This window comes from Schistocerca gregaria, chromosome 2 (genome assembly GCF_023897955.1).
Source record: "Schistocerca gregaria isolate iqSchGreg1 chromosome 2, iqSchGreg1.2, whole genome shotgun sequence".
In the NCBI taxonomy this organism is placed as follows: Eukaryota; Metazoa; Arthropoda; class Insecta; order Orthoptera; family Acrididae; genus Schistocerca; species Schistocerca gregaria.
The window spans coordinates 478,871,040-478,886,734 of NC_064921.1; the positions used below are offsets into that span (position 1 = coordinate 478,871,040).

General features: G+C 37.3%; 1 protein-coding gene across 1 annotated transcript in view; it reads right to left on the bottom strand.

Annotated features, from left to right (window-relative positions):
- Positions 1 to 1,700: 1,700 nt before the first annotated feature.
- LOC126327153 (BTB/POZ domain-containing protein KCTD5) overlaps positions 1,701 to 15,695 on the bottom strand; it is a 66,704-nt gene continuing 52,709 nt past the window's right edge. The window contains exon 5 of the mRNA XM_049995827.1: positions 1,701 to 2,773. Coding sequence (XP_049851784.1) covers positions 2,744 to 2,773 — 30 coding nt within the window. The 3' untranslated portion in view covers positions 1,701 to 2,743. The remainder of the gene's footprint in view (positions 2,774 to 15,695) is intronic.

The window sequence follows — 15,695 nt, forward strand, 5'->3', positions numbered from 1 at the left end:
TAGATGGCTGGAGCACACTTTGTCTTCAGTGCTTGCCATACTACATTTACATGCATTCTTCAGTGATGATGCAAAGTCCATGTGAACTTTATCCACCTCTGTTTTGATATGTGTGGCATTCCAACTCTTCAAACGAATTGTTTAATAACAGCCAGAAACTCTGTTTTCTCAATTTTCAATCACAGTTGACACACTGACCAATTCAGACGGCTGTAAACAATACACTGTGTGCTGTATACAATTAAAATTCTCTATACAATCCTTGGAATACTTAAGTTTAACAACCATGAAGGCACAAAAAAAAGGCACTCTTTCATGGAAATATACCAGACTTATCAAACACCCTCATAGAACACTTGTGTGATACATTCTTGAGTACTGTTAGAGTGTTTAGGATCCCCAGCATTTCAGATTCAAGGAAGATCTAAGGGTAATTCAAATGCATGCTGCCAGAGCTGTTACCAGTAGGTGCAATCAATACGCAAGTATTGGAAAGATTCCTCATGTACTCAAATGGGAATCCCTCTAGAGATGACTACAATCTTTCTGCGAATCGCTACTGAGAAAATTAAGAGAACCATGATTTGAAGCTGACTGCAGAGCGTTTCGGTTGCTGCCAATGCACATATAGCATAAGGACCATAAGGATGAGAGAAACTAGGGTTCTTATGCAGGTACATAAACAGATGCGTTTTCCTTGCTCTTTCAGCAACTGGCACAAGAAAGGAAATGACAGGTACAAGTTACCCACTGCCATGCACCCTATGGTGGCTTGCAGAGCTAGTATGTTTATGTAAAAGAAAAAGAATTATGTGCCGAGCTTCAAAACGACAGTAAATGCTTAGTTGCTTGAAACATCAGTAATATATGCTTTTTTTTATGGATCCTTTACTTGTTAACAATACTTTATCTCAGAGGCAGTCTAACTGAATTTACATTTCCTGTAATTCAGTATGCCATGATACTTCACTTTTTGGCTGTGTTCCTGATTATATTGCCATTTGCTACTACTACTACTATTATTATTATTATTTTCCTAGTCAGCACTGTTATTTCAAATGGCCTTAGTTACCTGTAAATATGGATAAATCATCCTTACACTTATTATTCTTAATTAAATCAAAATCACTCATTAATTAAACTGTAATGTAAAACACTTCGTAGGTGGCTTATTTATATTGTTTATTATATTTGTATGTGGTCTGATGTAAGAAAGGACCTAAAGGTCCTAATTCGACCAGGTTAAATGAATAAAATACTATGGGCGGAACATTAATCACTCATGAGTGAATACAATCGCTGTGTTATTTGCACAATATTTACATTCATCATTGAACAATGATAGTTAATTGCACTTGAGTATTAATAATAATAATAATAATATTTTAATTTGACCAGCACCTCTCTCACATTATTCATTAATAGTATTTTTCTGCAGGAACAATCAGCCCGGTTACATAAGCCAGTGTAATTCACTAAATACGTTGCACTGAATCAAATATTCTCCTTTACTTGCAAAACTGTAGCACAGCATGTTTTAAAATGAATTGTAAGGTATATACAATATACAGCAAGTATTTTTTTATAGTTTATTTTATTTCAGAAGTACTGAGAAGAAAACTGAAATTATGACACAATCTGAAACAAAAATTAAGTGAGCAACACATGTATTGATAACTAAATCAATAATCCACATAAAGTGTTAAAGAAAGGTACATTTTATTAATTTATAACAGGAGCATTTACAATAGTTTTAGAAAACAAGTAGACATGTCTCCCTTTCGCAAAATTGCTTCACACGCAACGCGCGCACACACCTACACACACACACACACACACACACACACACACACACACACACACACAGTGAGTTTTATTCACTATTAGCACTATAAACCTCAGTGCAATATGAACAAAGAATTCTTGATCATTAATATCTCAAATGGAATCCATTCATATTTTTCATTTCCTCATCTAATAAGGAAAATGAAATTCTGTATAAACATAATTAAATAACAGGTAGTGACAAATTGAAACTTGTCATGCAGAACCTGCACAATTCATTTCACATTCCAACTACAAAATAATCGTCTTTGTGGTCATTTAACTCTTGCAGATAACATTTTTTTTTTTTACAAAATTGTACATTTATTTTACAGAAAGGTAAAAATTAGATTGTTTCACACGATATATAATCAAATTACACAAAAATGCTGAGCACCTGGTGCCAGTTCTCAATAAATAAAGGTATAAATAACAAAAACACACAATTACATTTTATATTATAGTAACAGGCTTTCTATTATATTCTATTTTTACTTGAAATTGAATGTGTATTTTTTTGTTTAAATGTAACATTAATTTTCATTTCAGTGAAAGTCACCATTATTTAATTAATCTATTTTTATTTTAAACATAACACAGTTTAGAATGTGTTTCCATTCCATTCAATTCTCCTAGTGCAGTAGCATTCCAATTACTAACCTGGCCAACTGCATTTCAAACAACTGACTTGAGTTCATTCTTCAAAACCAACTAATAACTTTCTGTAGATAAAGTTCACATTCTGAATTTGCGTAGAGCAAAGCATGAAGCATCCCAAAATTAACACTCCAAGAACATGTTTCAGTGTTGAGAATCTCATGGGTTCAAATGTTCAGTCTGGTGCCTCATAGGTGAACACAGAGCCACTTGTGCAATTGATCTCATTTTCAATTTGTAGTAACCTTTTATGCAGTTTATCTCACATCCGTGATCCTTTCTGCTGCAAAACCTACAAGAGAGGCACAAGAACTTATTTAAATTTGCTTAGAGGTAAATTAAAAACAGCAAATAAAAATCCACATGAAGATCAGCAAAAATGAAATCATCATACGTAGAAGCAACAAGAGAATATCATCAAGACTCCCAAACAAGAATAGTTTTCAGTCTCAAAATATGTTTGAAAATAAACGGCTTTAAAATGAGAAGTAAATAGCAAGGATTTTGAGGGGAAAAATACAAGAAAATTACAAGCAAAAAGGTGTTGAAGGGCTTAGTTCATGTTACTATTTTTGAAAGGTATAAAGATACTGGTTATATCATGAGATTGGGTGAGGAAGACTAGAAGAGCAGCGAAGGAGAATGTCAGCAAGAGTGAAATAACTCCAGGATTCTGAGAATATACTAATGACTGCCAACCATATATTATGCACTAACTCAAAATATACCTTTTTGAGTTAGCAACCCAATGTGCATTCAAGTATTGCATAGTCTTCATCCTAAAGCCTTTGACACATTATGCTGTTGGCAGACACCGAAAACTAAAACAATGACAAATTCTCAGAATTAAAAAAAAAATCTAGAATTTTTCCTGGATGAAAAAATCCTTGATTTATCTGGATTTCCTGGTTGTCTAAGGGCACATACACCCTGAAGCCGTTTATGTGCTGCCATGGTTAAAGTGTACTGTGAGTGGCATAATGGCACTATCCAAAACTGGCACAGAGGCAATTGCAGTGCACCATGGGCCATAGGTGACAGGGGTGAACGACATATATGGGTGAATGGACATGCAACTGTTAAGCAAATGACTGCCCAGACAAACCAAGGGGGCTACCACCAGTGTCTCCTCAAAAATTGTTCAGTGAATATTGCTAATGTCGCTATGTACAGGACACATGACATCCCTTGAGTTGTGATAGTTGGTCTTTTCAGGTGAATCATGTTTTTTCTATCCATTGGCATGAAATGTCTAAAAATAAAAACCTTGCAACAATCATCAGAAGGGTCCAGGCCAGAGAAGGGAGCATTATGGTGTGGGTAAAGTTTTCACGGCATTACCTGGGTTATCTTGTAATTCTGGTAGGCACGGTGAATCAAACCAAGTATGCATTTATTCTTGGGGACCATGCCCAAACCCATGTGAAGCTTATTTTTCCTCAACACTATGACATCCACCAGCAGGAGAATGCAACATATCATACAGCTCACAGTGAACATGTGTGGTTCAAAGAGCAACAGGATTAGTTTACTGCAGTTCTCTGGCTGCCAAACTAGCCAGATTTAAATCCAATTGAAAAACTGTGGGGTCACATTGATCAGGCCTTGCACACCGTGGAGCCCTGACAAAAAAACCTAGCACAGCCCACCACAGTACTGGGGTCGGCATGCCTCCACGTCCCTGTCGGCACCTTCCACAATTTCATTGACACTCTTCCTGAGCGTCTCACAGTGGTCCACCCAGCAGAAAGCAGTTATTCAGGCTTTTGACAGGTGGTCACATTAATGTAACTGCACAGTGTATAAAAACGATGGTACATTTGTGAACATGTTTTCTTCCTTGTAGGGCAAAATTTGCAGAAAGGTACTAAACCATCTCTATGTTTGTGACTGATTGTGCTACCAGATTGATATCGCACCGAATCAAATCCAATTGATATCTAAAATATATATATGCGTTGTGCACGAATCTGTAACAATAGTTCCAAATGTACCAAGATCTCCGAGTAAGCTAGTATACTAAGGGCATATTAATTTTATAGAAAAACTTAAGCCCTGAAATATAAAAGTGAAATAAAAACTGAACATACTGAGAGGAAAACAATGACATTAAAAAATATTTTATTGCTAACCCACTGTCACACAGTGACTCCTGAGCTCAATGCATTTAACAAGAGTGCAGTATAATTACAAACAGTGCATTGAGAACTGCATTTACAAAACAATCATAGTATTGCTTTCACCTTTTTTGGTGAATTCAAAAAAGAGATCTCAGTGGTGCAAATAAATAAAATCTAAAACTTCCTAACAGATTAAAACTGTAAGCTAGAGCAAGACTCAAGTCCAGAACATTGCCTTTTATGGGCTATGCTCTTACTGACTGAAAACTATTGCAAACTATCACAGTCACATAATTATAAACACTCATTCCCTTGTCTTGGTGTTAGCTGCAACTTTAGCTCATGTTTACATGCCAATGTAATGTTCATCTGCCAATCTAGGGGGAAATTCCACTGGCTTCCAACAATTGTGCTCATGGACTAGCTATGTTGAAGTGAACAGCAGCCAAGTATGATCAATTAGTAACAGTTTGTGACTGGTTTTGTTTGATGATCTAGCAAGTTGCTTAGTTTTATTTACAGTGTGTACCTGTTTAGAAGTTCAGTACACAACATAAAGAATTCTAAATATTAATTTTTTCTACATCACTTAGTCTAGTGCTTCTACTGTGCTTCAGTATAAAAGAGAGGTTAGAGGCAAGTAAGACTTGTCAATTTACAGACTGGTATTGTTTCAGAGCCAGAAATAATCCATAGTATCTTACAGATAAGTATGAAATTAAATCTGTCAAAGAACAAGACAACAGATAATACTGATCATATGGGACAAGAGCTGTAAAACTACCAAAGGCTACTGTAGACTACCACAAGTAAGCATAGCCCACGCAGTTTCCCTAGCAGTCTTTGTCAGTTAAGATCATTAGTATGTTAGGTATGTTGTGTACCTATTGGGCATTACCTCATTTTGATTGCTTTGTTTGCATATGCAATCAGTGTCTTACTATATTTCCATAGTAACCGGAATACTACCACTAATTCTACTATGTCAGTACTTTATGTATGGCAGCAAACCCACCAAACAGTAGTTTTAGGACCATCAGGTGTAGATAAATAGAACTGTAGACATTGTGTCTTAGTATGCAAATAAAGTGAAAATGGAATGAAATGTTTCAGGAAACTAGATCTACTTTCATTCCCTGAAATACTGATGACAGACCTCTATGCTTGATTTTTAGTAAATGCATAATGAGTGAAAGCCGGAAGCCAGCAAAAATTAAAAGCATTTACTTACGAAACATGCTTCCGATTCCAATACACCTGTAAAGTAATTTTAATAGATACTGGAATTATAGAAGATTCGAAAAGTTTATAAAAATCCAAAAATTTGTTGATTAGAAGCACTTAAGAGTGTCCTATGAAGTCTCTTACTTAATATAAAATACTAAGAAACTATATCCTATATGTGAAGATCTTGTGTTAAGTCATCCTCTCACAGTGTGGAATCCCACAATCCACAACAATGCAAAGCACGAAATGAAGAATCTGGCATGTTACATTTTGTCTCGTGGTGAGGAATGTGACCAATGAGATGCAGCATTGGTTTATGTCACAAGCAGAACTTGGGAGTTGTCATACTGCATGGAGTGTCTTTGATGTTTTTGGTGTTATAACGTATCTACATTACGGCAAATGATGAACCATCAAAAGTGAGTCATTTTTGTTACAATTGGTCATAGTTAAATATCTTACTATTACAACAGTGGATATAGCCTTTACACAGTGTATACCATATAACAGGGCACTACTGCCATGTCAAAGCCACACCATAATTGCTATCATTGTGAATTAGAATAGAAAGGTAACAGGTTTGCTTCTAGCTACTTCCAATTTTTTTCACTTTTAGTTTTCTAGACTATTCTGGATCTTTCTTATTAATTTAATAGCAGTATTATCTCCAACAGTCAATGTTATTTATTATAGCAATGTGTCTCCTACAATTCTTGTTGTGCAGACTGGTGACTGGAATATTTCCCCAGTCACCAAGAAATCTTAATGTAATTACCAGTCTATGTCAGGAAGTAAAAACAAGTGAAACACTGGAAGATTTTAGTATTATGAAACTTTTTGTGTAATATATACACCTCTCTCTTGGTTTGTGGCTTGCCTTATATTTATATCTTTGAGGTAATGAGAGTGAGCAATGTTGAAGTAAGTTCTTTGAGCTCCTCTATGGCTCAACCACTGCTAACTTGTCCCACATAATATTCAACAAAGTTGAGTACATTTTAGCTGTTTCCCACTGAGACAGAGCTGAGAAAAACCTGGGTAATAAAAAAGACACCCAGTGGGTAAAACTGGGTTTTATCAGATTGTACTCATATTGATGACAAAATAGTTCAATTTAATTTCTTATTATGAATTTATTAAAAATATTAACCTATTCTTACAACTACTTTATTGTGCCTCATTTCTTGCCCTGCCAGCACTGCATCCACAGATAGAATCTTTACCCACCTAGGGCTTGTTTGGTCAAAATTAAGAAATAATTTAGGAGAGAGAAGAACTGATAAGTTAGTGTGGATTAAAAATTTTGGTATTTAAACTAAATTGTACTTGATGTGAGATTTAAAACTTTCTCGGTGTACATACTGTTCCACAAAATTTCAGGAGAACTGCTGGATGTTTGTAACTTCCTGCCATAATATTTTGGTGCAGAGTCTTCTGGCCATCTTCAGGAGATCTGTAGCCAGCATAGTTCTGTTATGGAACTGCGGGAAGACAATCAAACCGATATTGATGCAACACGTTTTCACCAAAGAGGGAGTGAGGCACATCAGAATCAAACACTCTCAAGCAGTGCACGCGCAATGCCAAATGAATCCACCACGCATGGGGCAGCGGCACCTTAAATACCAGAGCACAGTGCATTTTCACCAGTATCACCTGAAGATGGCCAGAAGACTCTGCACCGAAATATTGTGGCAGGAAGTTACAAACATGTGGTAGTTCTCCCAAAATTTTGTGGAACATAAATTGTACTTTACAGTAATTATGATTCTACACCAAGTTAGAGTTCTTTTTTTTCTGTAAGTGTAAATGTCATTTAACTGTGTTTCTTATACTGCAAGAAAGTTAAAACAACATATTAATAAAACAAATTCTTGCAACAGTAAATAGTTGATTTCAATGAATATAGTGGCCATTTGTGTAAAGCTATGTAATACTTTGTATTTTAAACAAATTTTCAGAATACAATGAAGTTTTATTGGGTTTTTGGGCTTCTTTTTAATCAAAAAAATGCATGTTTTTTTTTGGGGTCAGGTTAAAATACAATGACACTGCACTCAGGTCTCCTTTATTTCAAGACTATGAGATCTCCGTATCAGTGTGCTCTGGTGTTTTAAATATTTGTATTGGAGAGAGAAACAGAAAGCCTATGTGGAGCATCAAAAATAACAGAACATTATAAGCAGACTCAAGCTTTGAGTCTGACAATGATGCAGGCCTGCATAGCTCAGGAGATTTGAAGATCAGTCCCTCACAGTCTGACCCAGTTACACTGAAATAACAACACTTTCAAATCATTGGCCACCAGGTTCAATGATTCCTTCCATACAGTGGCAGCAAACATTGCACCAGTAATAAATAAACAAATGCTTATTTCTTTGTGCAGACACCATATGCACCAGACAGACAATAGTTTTACGAAAGAAACATTTAAGGAGATTAGAAAATTCATAATGTCATTAGAAAGTAGAAATTCTGCTGGCTATCGTGGTGTTTCTAGTAAAACAATAAGGTCTTGTGCAGACTTGATAGGATTACCTTTAAGCTATCTTTGTAATCAACCAATGAGTATGGGCAACTTTCCTGATGGAGTTAAATGTGCTATAATAATAACCGGAGTTAAATGTGCTATAATAATAACCAACTACAAAAAAGAAGATAACAAATCACATATATTTATAGACCTATATCTAGAGAAAGGAAAATTTACGTAAATGATAAAGTGAAAAATAACGCGAAGTCTGGAATATTTAGCATTATGGTGCAAAACTGATGGTTTTTGAAACTTCCTGGCAGATTAAAACTGTGTGCCCGACCGAGACTCGAACTCGGGACCTTTGCCTTTCGCGGGCAAGTGCTCTACCATCTGAGCTACCGAAGCACGACTCACGCCCGGTACTCACAGCTTTACTTCTGCCAGTATCCGTCTCCTACCTTCCAAACTTTACAGAAGCTCTCCTGCGAACCTTGCAGAACTAGCACTCCTGAAAGAAAGAATATTGCGCAGACATGGCTTAGCCACAGCCTGGGGGATGTTTCCAGAATGAGATTTTCACTCTGCAGCGGAGTGTGCGCTGATATGAAACTTCCTGGCTACCGAAGCACAACTCCGCTGCAGAGTGAAAATCTCATTCTGGAAACATCCCCCAGGCAGTGGCTAAGCCATGTCTCCACAATATCCTTTCTTTCAGGAGTGCTAGTTCTGCAAGGTTCGCAGGAGAGCTTCTGTAAAGTTTGGAAGGTAGGAGACGGATACTGGCATAAGTAAAGTTGTGAGTACCGGGCGTGAGTCGTGCTTCAGTAGCTCAGATGGTAGAGCACTTGCCCGCGAAAGGCAAAGGTCCCGAGTTCGAGTCTCGGTCGGGCACACAGTTTTAATCTGCCAGGAAGTTTCATATCAGCGCACACTCCGCTGCAGAGTGAAAATCTCATTCTGGCTGATGGTTTTTTCTAAAATTTCATAAAATTTGACATTTTCCCTCTTCTTGTGTAAAAATATCATGAATCTGAGAGAGGAAGTTCTTAATTTGGTATTTGATATTTATTAAATGCTGAAATTGGAGTTTTACTTTTCTTCTCAACACTGAGAATTGTCTGTCCCTGTCGCCTCCCTACCATCTGGAGAGTGGGAGGTGACAGAAGGGCAAGTAAGGGGGTGGGGCAACAGAGGGGAGGAGGCGAACACAGGGATGGAGTGATGGCAAGGGGCAGACGGACAGCGAGACGGGTAGGAGCAGGTGGACAGTGAGACAGGGAGTAGTAGACGGATGGAGTGTTGTTAGAGAAAGAGGGAAAGAGAAGCTAGACTACTACAAGATTGGAATAAATATGTATCAGACAACTATAGGTACTCAGCTAGTAATGTAAATACAGATTTTAATAAATATTTAAACAACAGAAAATTGCCAGCAGAAGCACCTTGAATTCATGTTTTGTGAAGATTGTGGGTGCTGCCACTTTAGGATAGTCTAACGTGATGCACCCAAGTTTCATCATCCGTAATGATCCATGATAGGAAAGACCTTTCATTTGTCTAAAAAAAAGAAAACCACTCCTACAGCTCAGATGAAATCTCTTTTCTCTTGATCTTGTGGACTGTTATGTGCACTCATGGTATCCATCTTGAGCACAGCTGTGAATATCCAAGAGTTTCAGTGCGCAAAATAAGGCAGACTGACATATGGTGCAGAGATGAGTTCATCGTCATTCGAGCTCAAGCTCTTTTTACTATAAAGTATGTACTCTTCTTCTTCTACTACTACTACTACTACTACTACTACTACTACTACAAAACACACACGCACACGCGCGTGCTCTTACATGGCTGTGGCAACACTCAATCATTGCATATGCTTTTATAAAGCTCATTGATGGCTGTAGAAGCAATTTTCACATTGTGATGTACTGGTGTGCATGAATAATAAATAGTGTTAGTTCAATTCACCATGTCAAGAGCAGTGACTCTGACATGACATTCGAAATGTGGTTGATTATGAGGCTGTATCTGGACATCCACAGCCAAAATCAGCAGAATATAATACTGAAATTGGCCTTAAAATAAAAAGATTTTTTCCTGTCCCTACCCATGTCATTTCCTCCAATCTTTTTTTGAAATGTTCAAGTGAGCAGAACTTGTTAATTGTCTCCAAGTTTGATTTTATTAAAGGATTCTATGCAGAGACAGCAATACAAGACCTCACAAATGAAGTGTGCTCACTGTGATAAATGAGAAAAATTATCCTGCTGGTATATTCTTTGACCTTGTGAAACACTTGGACTGTATAGATCATAAAATTGTACTTGGCACACTACACACATTAATTAATTAATGGTATTCCTCTTCCATCAATAAAGTCTTACCTACATAACAAAAAGTAGAGGGTCTCATTATCAGATTGTGTCAGACACAAAACTAACCTCAGATGAGGAATGTGGGGTCCCATAAGGACTTTTGTTATTAACTTCCGTAAACGATATTCTAATGAAACCTCTGTAAACGATGTTCTAATGACTTCAAAGGACAGTTCAAAGGTGTTTGCTGATAATACAAGGCTACTACTGACTGGTCCGAAGTCAGCTCAGACAATACCTCAAAAGGCCTATAAGTGGTTCATTGCCAACTTTAAGTCTTAATCTAATAAAAAATCTGTTCTTCATTTTCAAATAAGATTCCTTGGGGTCCAGCCGGATAACACGTTAAAATGGAGTTAACAAAGAAAGAAACTACAGTGGAAATTCGATTTTACATTCTCCAATCTTATGTTTTTCACGATCCTACGTCAAATTTGTAACCCCTGTGAAAAACCTATAAGAACCATGCTAAAAATTCCCTGATTTTATGTTTCTTTCTAGTAAGGTTACCTCGATTCTATATTCTTACTCGACGTCTCACTTGACTTTGTTCTGTTTTTTTCCCTATTGACATTTGATATGACTGAACGAGTTATAAGTGGCACAAAAGACAGAAGGTTCACAGTTAGGGTGATGGCCGAGTTAAGGGAATATTTTAGGTCGTTGCGGAAAGGGGAGACACGAGAGAGGAAACACTAATGTAATCCACAGTTGCGTTACCAACATGACATTTAGCTTCACCACGCAATTGCGATACAACTACTGATAGGTTATGGCAGCAATGGAAAAAGCACGGCAGTCAATGTGCAGTGTTCCAGACCAAGCCAATACTTGACAAAGCTACCACCTTTTCTGGTGCCACTTATAAATCAGTCTCATTTTTCTGTATGTATTTCCAGTGTACTGTATTCAGCAGCACTATTGATTGTCAAGCTTTTAAATTCAAACACTAAGCCTCTAAGAATATGCTCTGTCAGACTCAACAAAACATTGGCCATTTCCGACTTGTGAGCTCTTTTTGGCTGTTGACTTATTATATAACCCAATAGCCACCTCAGCCACCACACCGCGATTCTACGCAGCTTTCACCACCTGTGATGTACATTTTATGCATTAGCACGATGCAGTACCCCACCCCACTATATCCTCTCAATGGTAAAGTGTGAAGCACAAATACAACTAACTGTGTAATAAATTTACAGACCTTAGCCTGTGAAACATTCAAAACTCCTACAGTAGTAAATTATAAAGTATAAACAGGAACAGAAGCTATAAATCAGAGCCAGAGAGATAGTTTCATTCTTCTCCTCCTAGGTAACAATTTTACAAATACTCAAAGACAACTGACATTACCAAATCGCAAATACATAAACAAACAAAGAAATTTCAAAATTATACATGATATAGCCTAATAGACCTATTAGGAAAAAGTGGGTTTTGCCACTAGTAATAAAGTAGGGTATGTAATTGAAAAGATTATCACTTTTGCACTGCCGGATTAGCCACGTAGGAGTTAGCAAATGCTATGAGCCCTGCTAAAACTTGCAACTGTACTCGGGCTCGTTCACTACTTATTTTTCATGTGGCTCATCTGCAAAGGGGTTGGTAATGAACGGTTGCATTTGCGTCCCTAATACTGAGTCATATATTGGCTAGCCTTTGAACAGCAGTGAATTGAATACACAACTGTCTATACCACAACCTTGCGAAAATGATGTACACTATACAAGTTCAGACTGAAACTTACTTATTTAAGAACTTCCTCCTAGGAACCCGGTCATATGCCTTTTCTAGATCTATAAAGCATAGATACAATTCCCTGTTCCACTCATAACACTTCTCCATTATTTGCTGTAAGCTAAAGATCTGGTCCTGACAACCTCTAAGAGGCCTAAACACACCCTGATTTTCATCCAATTGGTCCTCAACTAATACTCGCACTTTCCTTCAACAATACCTGAGAAGATTTTACCCACAACGCTGATTAAAGAGATACCTCTGTAGTTGTTACAATCTTTTCTGTTTCCATGTTTAAAGATTGGTGTGATTACTGCTTTTGTCCAGTCTGACGGAAACTGCCCCAACTCCCAGGCCATTTCAATTATCCTGTGTAGCCATTTAAGACCTGCCATTCCACTGTATTTGATGAGTTCCGACTTAATTTCATCCACCCCAGCTGCTTTATTGCACTGCAATCTATTGACCATTTTCTCCACTCCCTCAAATGTGATCCTATTTCCATCATCATTCCTAACCCATTCTACCTCGAAATCTGACACATTGCTGATCATATTTTCACCTACATTGAGCAACTCTTCAAAATATTCCCTCCATCTGCCCAAGGCATCCACAGGATTCACCAGCAGTTTTCCTGACCTGTCCAAAATACTTGTCATTTCCTTCTTACCTCCATTTCGAAGATTGCTAATTACACTCCAGAATGGTTTTCCAGCAGCTTGACCCATAGTCTCCAATGTGTTTCCAAAGTCTTCCCAAGATTTCTTCTTGGATGCTGCAATTATCTGTTTGGCTTTGTTTCTTTCTTCAACACAACTTTCTCTGTCTACCTGAATTCTAGTATGTAGCCATTTTTGATACACCTTCTTTTTCCTTTTACAGGCTGCCTTGACTGTGTCATTCCACCAAGCTGTTTGCTTCATCCTACTTTTACACACTACTGTTCCAAGACATTCTTTAGCCACTTCTAGTACTGCGTCCCTGTACCTTGTCCATTCCTTTTCCAATGACTGTAATTGACTACATTCAACTAACTGGTACCTTTCTGAGATCACTGTTATGTACTTGCGACTGATTTCCTTATCCTGAAGTTTCTCCACTCTTATCCTCCTACATATGGACCTGACCTCCTGTACTTTCGGTCTTACAATCCCAATTTCACTGCAGATTAAATAATGATCAGTGTCATCAAAGAATCCCCTGAATACACGTGTGTCCCTCACAGCCTTCCTGAATTCCTGATCTGTTATTATATAGTCAATGACAGATCTGGTTCCCCTGCCTTCCCAAGTATACCGGTGAATGTTCTTATGTTTAAAAAAGGAGTTTGTGATTACTAAGCCCATACTGGCACAGAAATCCAGGAGTTGTTTCCCGTTCCTGTTGGCCTCCATATCCTCTCCAAATTTACCCATATGCTTTTCATATCCTTCTGTTCGATTTCCAATCCTGGCGTTAAAATCTCCCATGAGCAGAACACTGTCCTTGTCCTTTACTCTAACGACTACATCACTGAGTGCCTCATAAAAACTATCCATCTTATCTTGATCTGTCCCTTCACAATGCGAATATACTGACACAATCCTAATTTTCTTGCTAGACACTGTCAAATCTACCCACGTAGTCGTTCATTTACATACCTTATTGCAAACTAAGCTGGGTTCCATTTCTTTCCTGATGTAAAGCCCTACACCCCATTGTGCTATTCCTGCTTTGACTCCTGACAGGTAAACCTTGTATTTTCCCACTTCCTCTTCTTTCTCACCCCTTACCCGAATGTCACTAACAGCTAAAACGTCTTATTTTTGAGCATGAAAAATTAAAATCAGAACTAATTTATGACATGCTATCAGGATTACATAATTAGAAATAACGTCATGTTTTGGCACAGTTTCACCCTCTCCCTTCACTTAATGACATCTTTGCACGAAATATGAGACATACAAACACCTGCCTGGCACTACAAAGGTCGAAATTGAATGGTGTCATCATAATAAAATAATGACTTACTTTGCAGCTGTTCTAAACATCTTTATAACTTAATTCTACAATGAAACATTTTGATTGAAGTACACCAGCCCAACATATTTCTGCTCCTGTGCTTTAAATTATGAACTACTTGGAAGAGCTCCATATTATCCCCATTACCTTACAAACTCTTGTCAAGTTAGAGGTTTCTTTTTGACAGTCATTTCAGGTACAGCTTTTATTTGATGCAAGTAGACTAGTGAAAAAGGTGAATTATCTCACCATTTGGTTAAGTTCGCAACATTCTGCCAACTGATTAATAATGAGCCACGATGAAGAATGGGGGTGTCGGGGCTAATCTCTATGGCCAGCAATAGCTCCTTTGTGACATTTAGTTCATGCAACAAACCCCTTGCACGCAAGCAACGCCACACATCACAACAATTAGAAATGTAAAAGCGCAGGAGTGTCAACACTATGACAATAGCGATTCAAAAAGGGCAGTCGGCCCAAGACCTGAGAGGTACAGACATCTAACAGTCGGCACTTGGAGGGCAATTGTCAACTTCTTTTACAAAGTAGAATATTATTAAGTGGGTAACATCAATTTTATATAGTGATTCCAAAGTTGCTGACTGAAAGAGAGAACCACTGAAGCATAAGGTAAGGTCCTAGTTTGTTCATATATACCCCAAATTTTAAACAATAAAAAAGTATGTTGGTTCTCGGTATGTAACTATGTAGGAATCAGCTATTTGTGTTTGATATCATCATAAAAGACTAGTTTTTATTTGGGTGATTTCGAATACAGTAGCCATTTATTTAGCATTCATAATTTGTTCACCCTTAGTATTGCTATATATACTTGAGAGTTTTTAATACCACAATGGAATGTCATTGACTTGAAGTCATATTTTAAATAGGAAAACAGAATACTGGTGAAATAACAACCTTGCAATCAATTTTGCTTCAAAATTTGAGCAATAATTTTGGTAGTGAGCAGCTTTCAACATCTGTGATGCACATTTTAAGCATTAGCACATTTCAGTACCCCACCCAACTGTATCCTCTTAATGGTAAAGCATGAAGCATAAACACATTTAATTGGATAAACAATTATTTTAATAACAGGGTAATAATTTTCAATTTACAAATACGCAGCATTGAAGAATGGTGTCGCTCTAGAAACTGTACTTCACATTAATTTTGTCAGCTTTACAATTCAAAGGCAGTGTTCTCTAAACTGTACCTCTTGACAGTTTTTTAAAGGATCGTGATCTGGAGTGATAAGACATTGGCAGCGAAAATCAT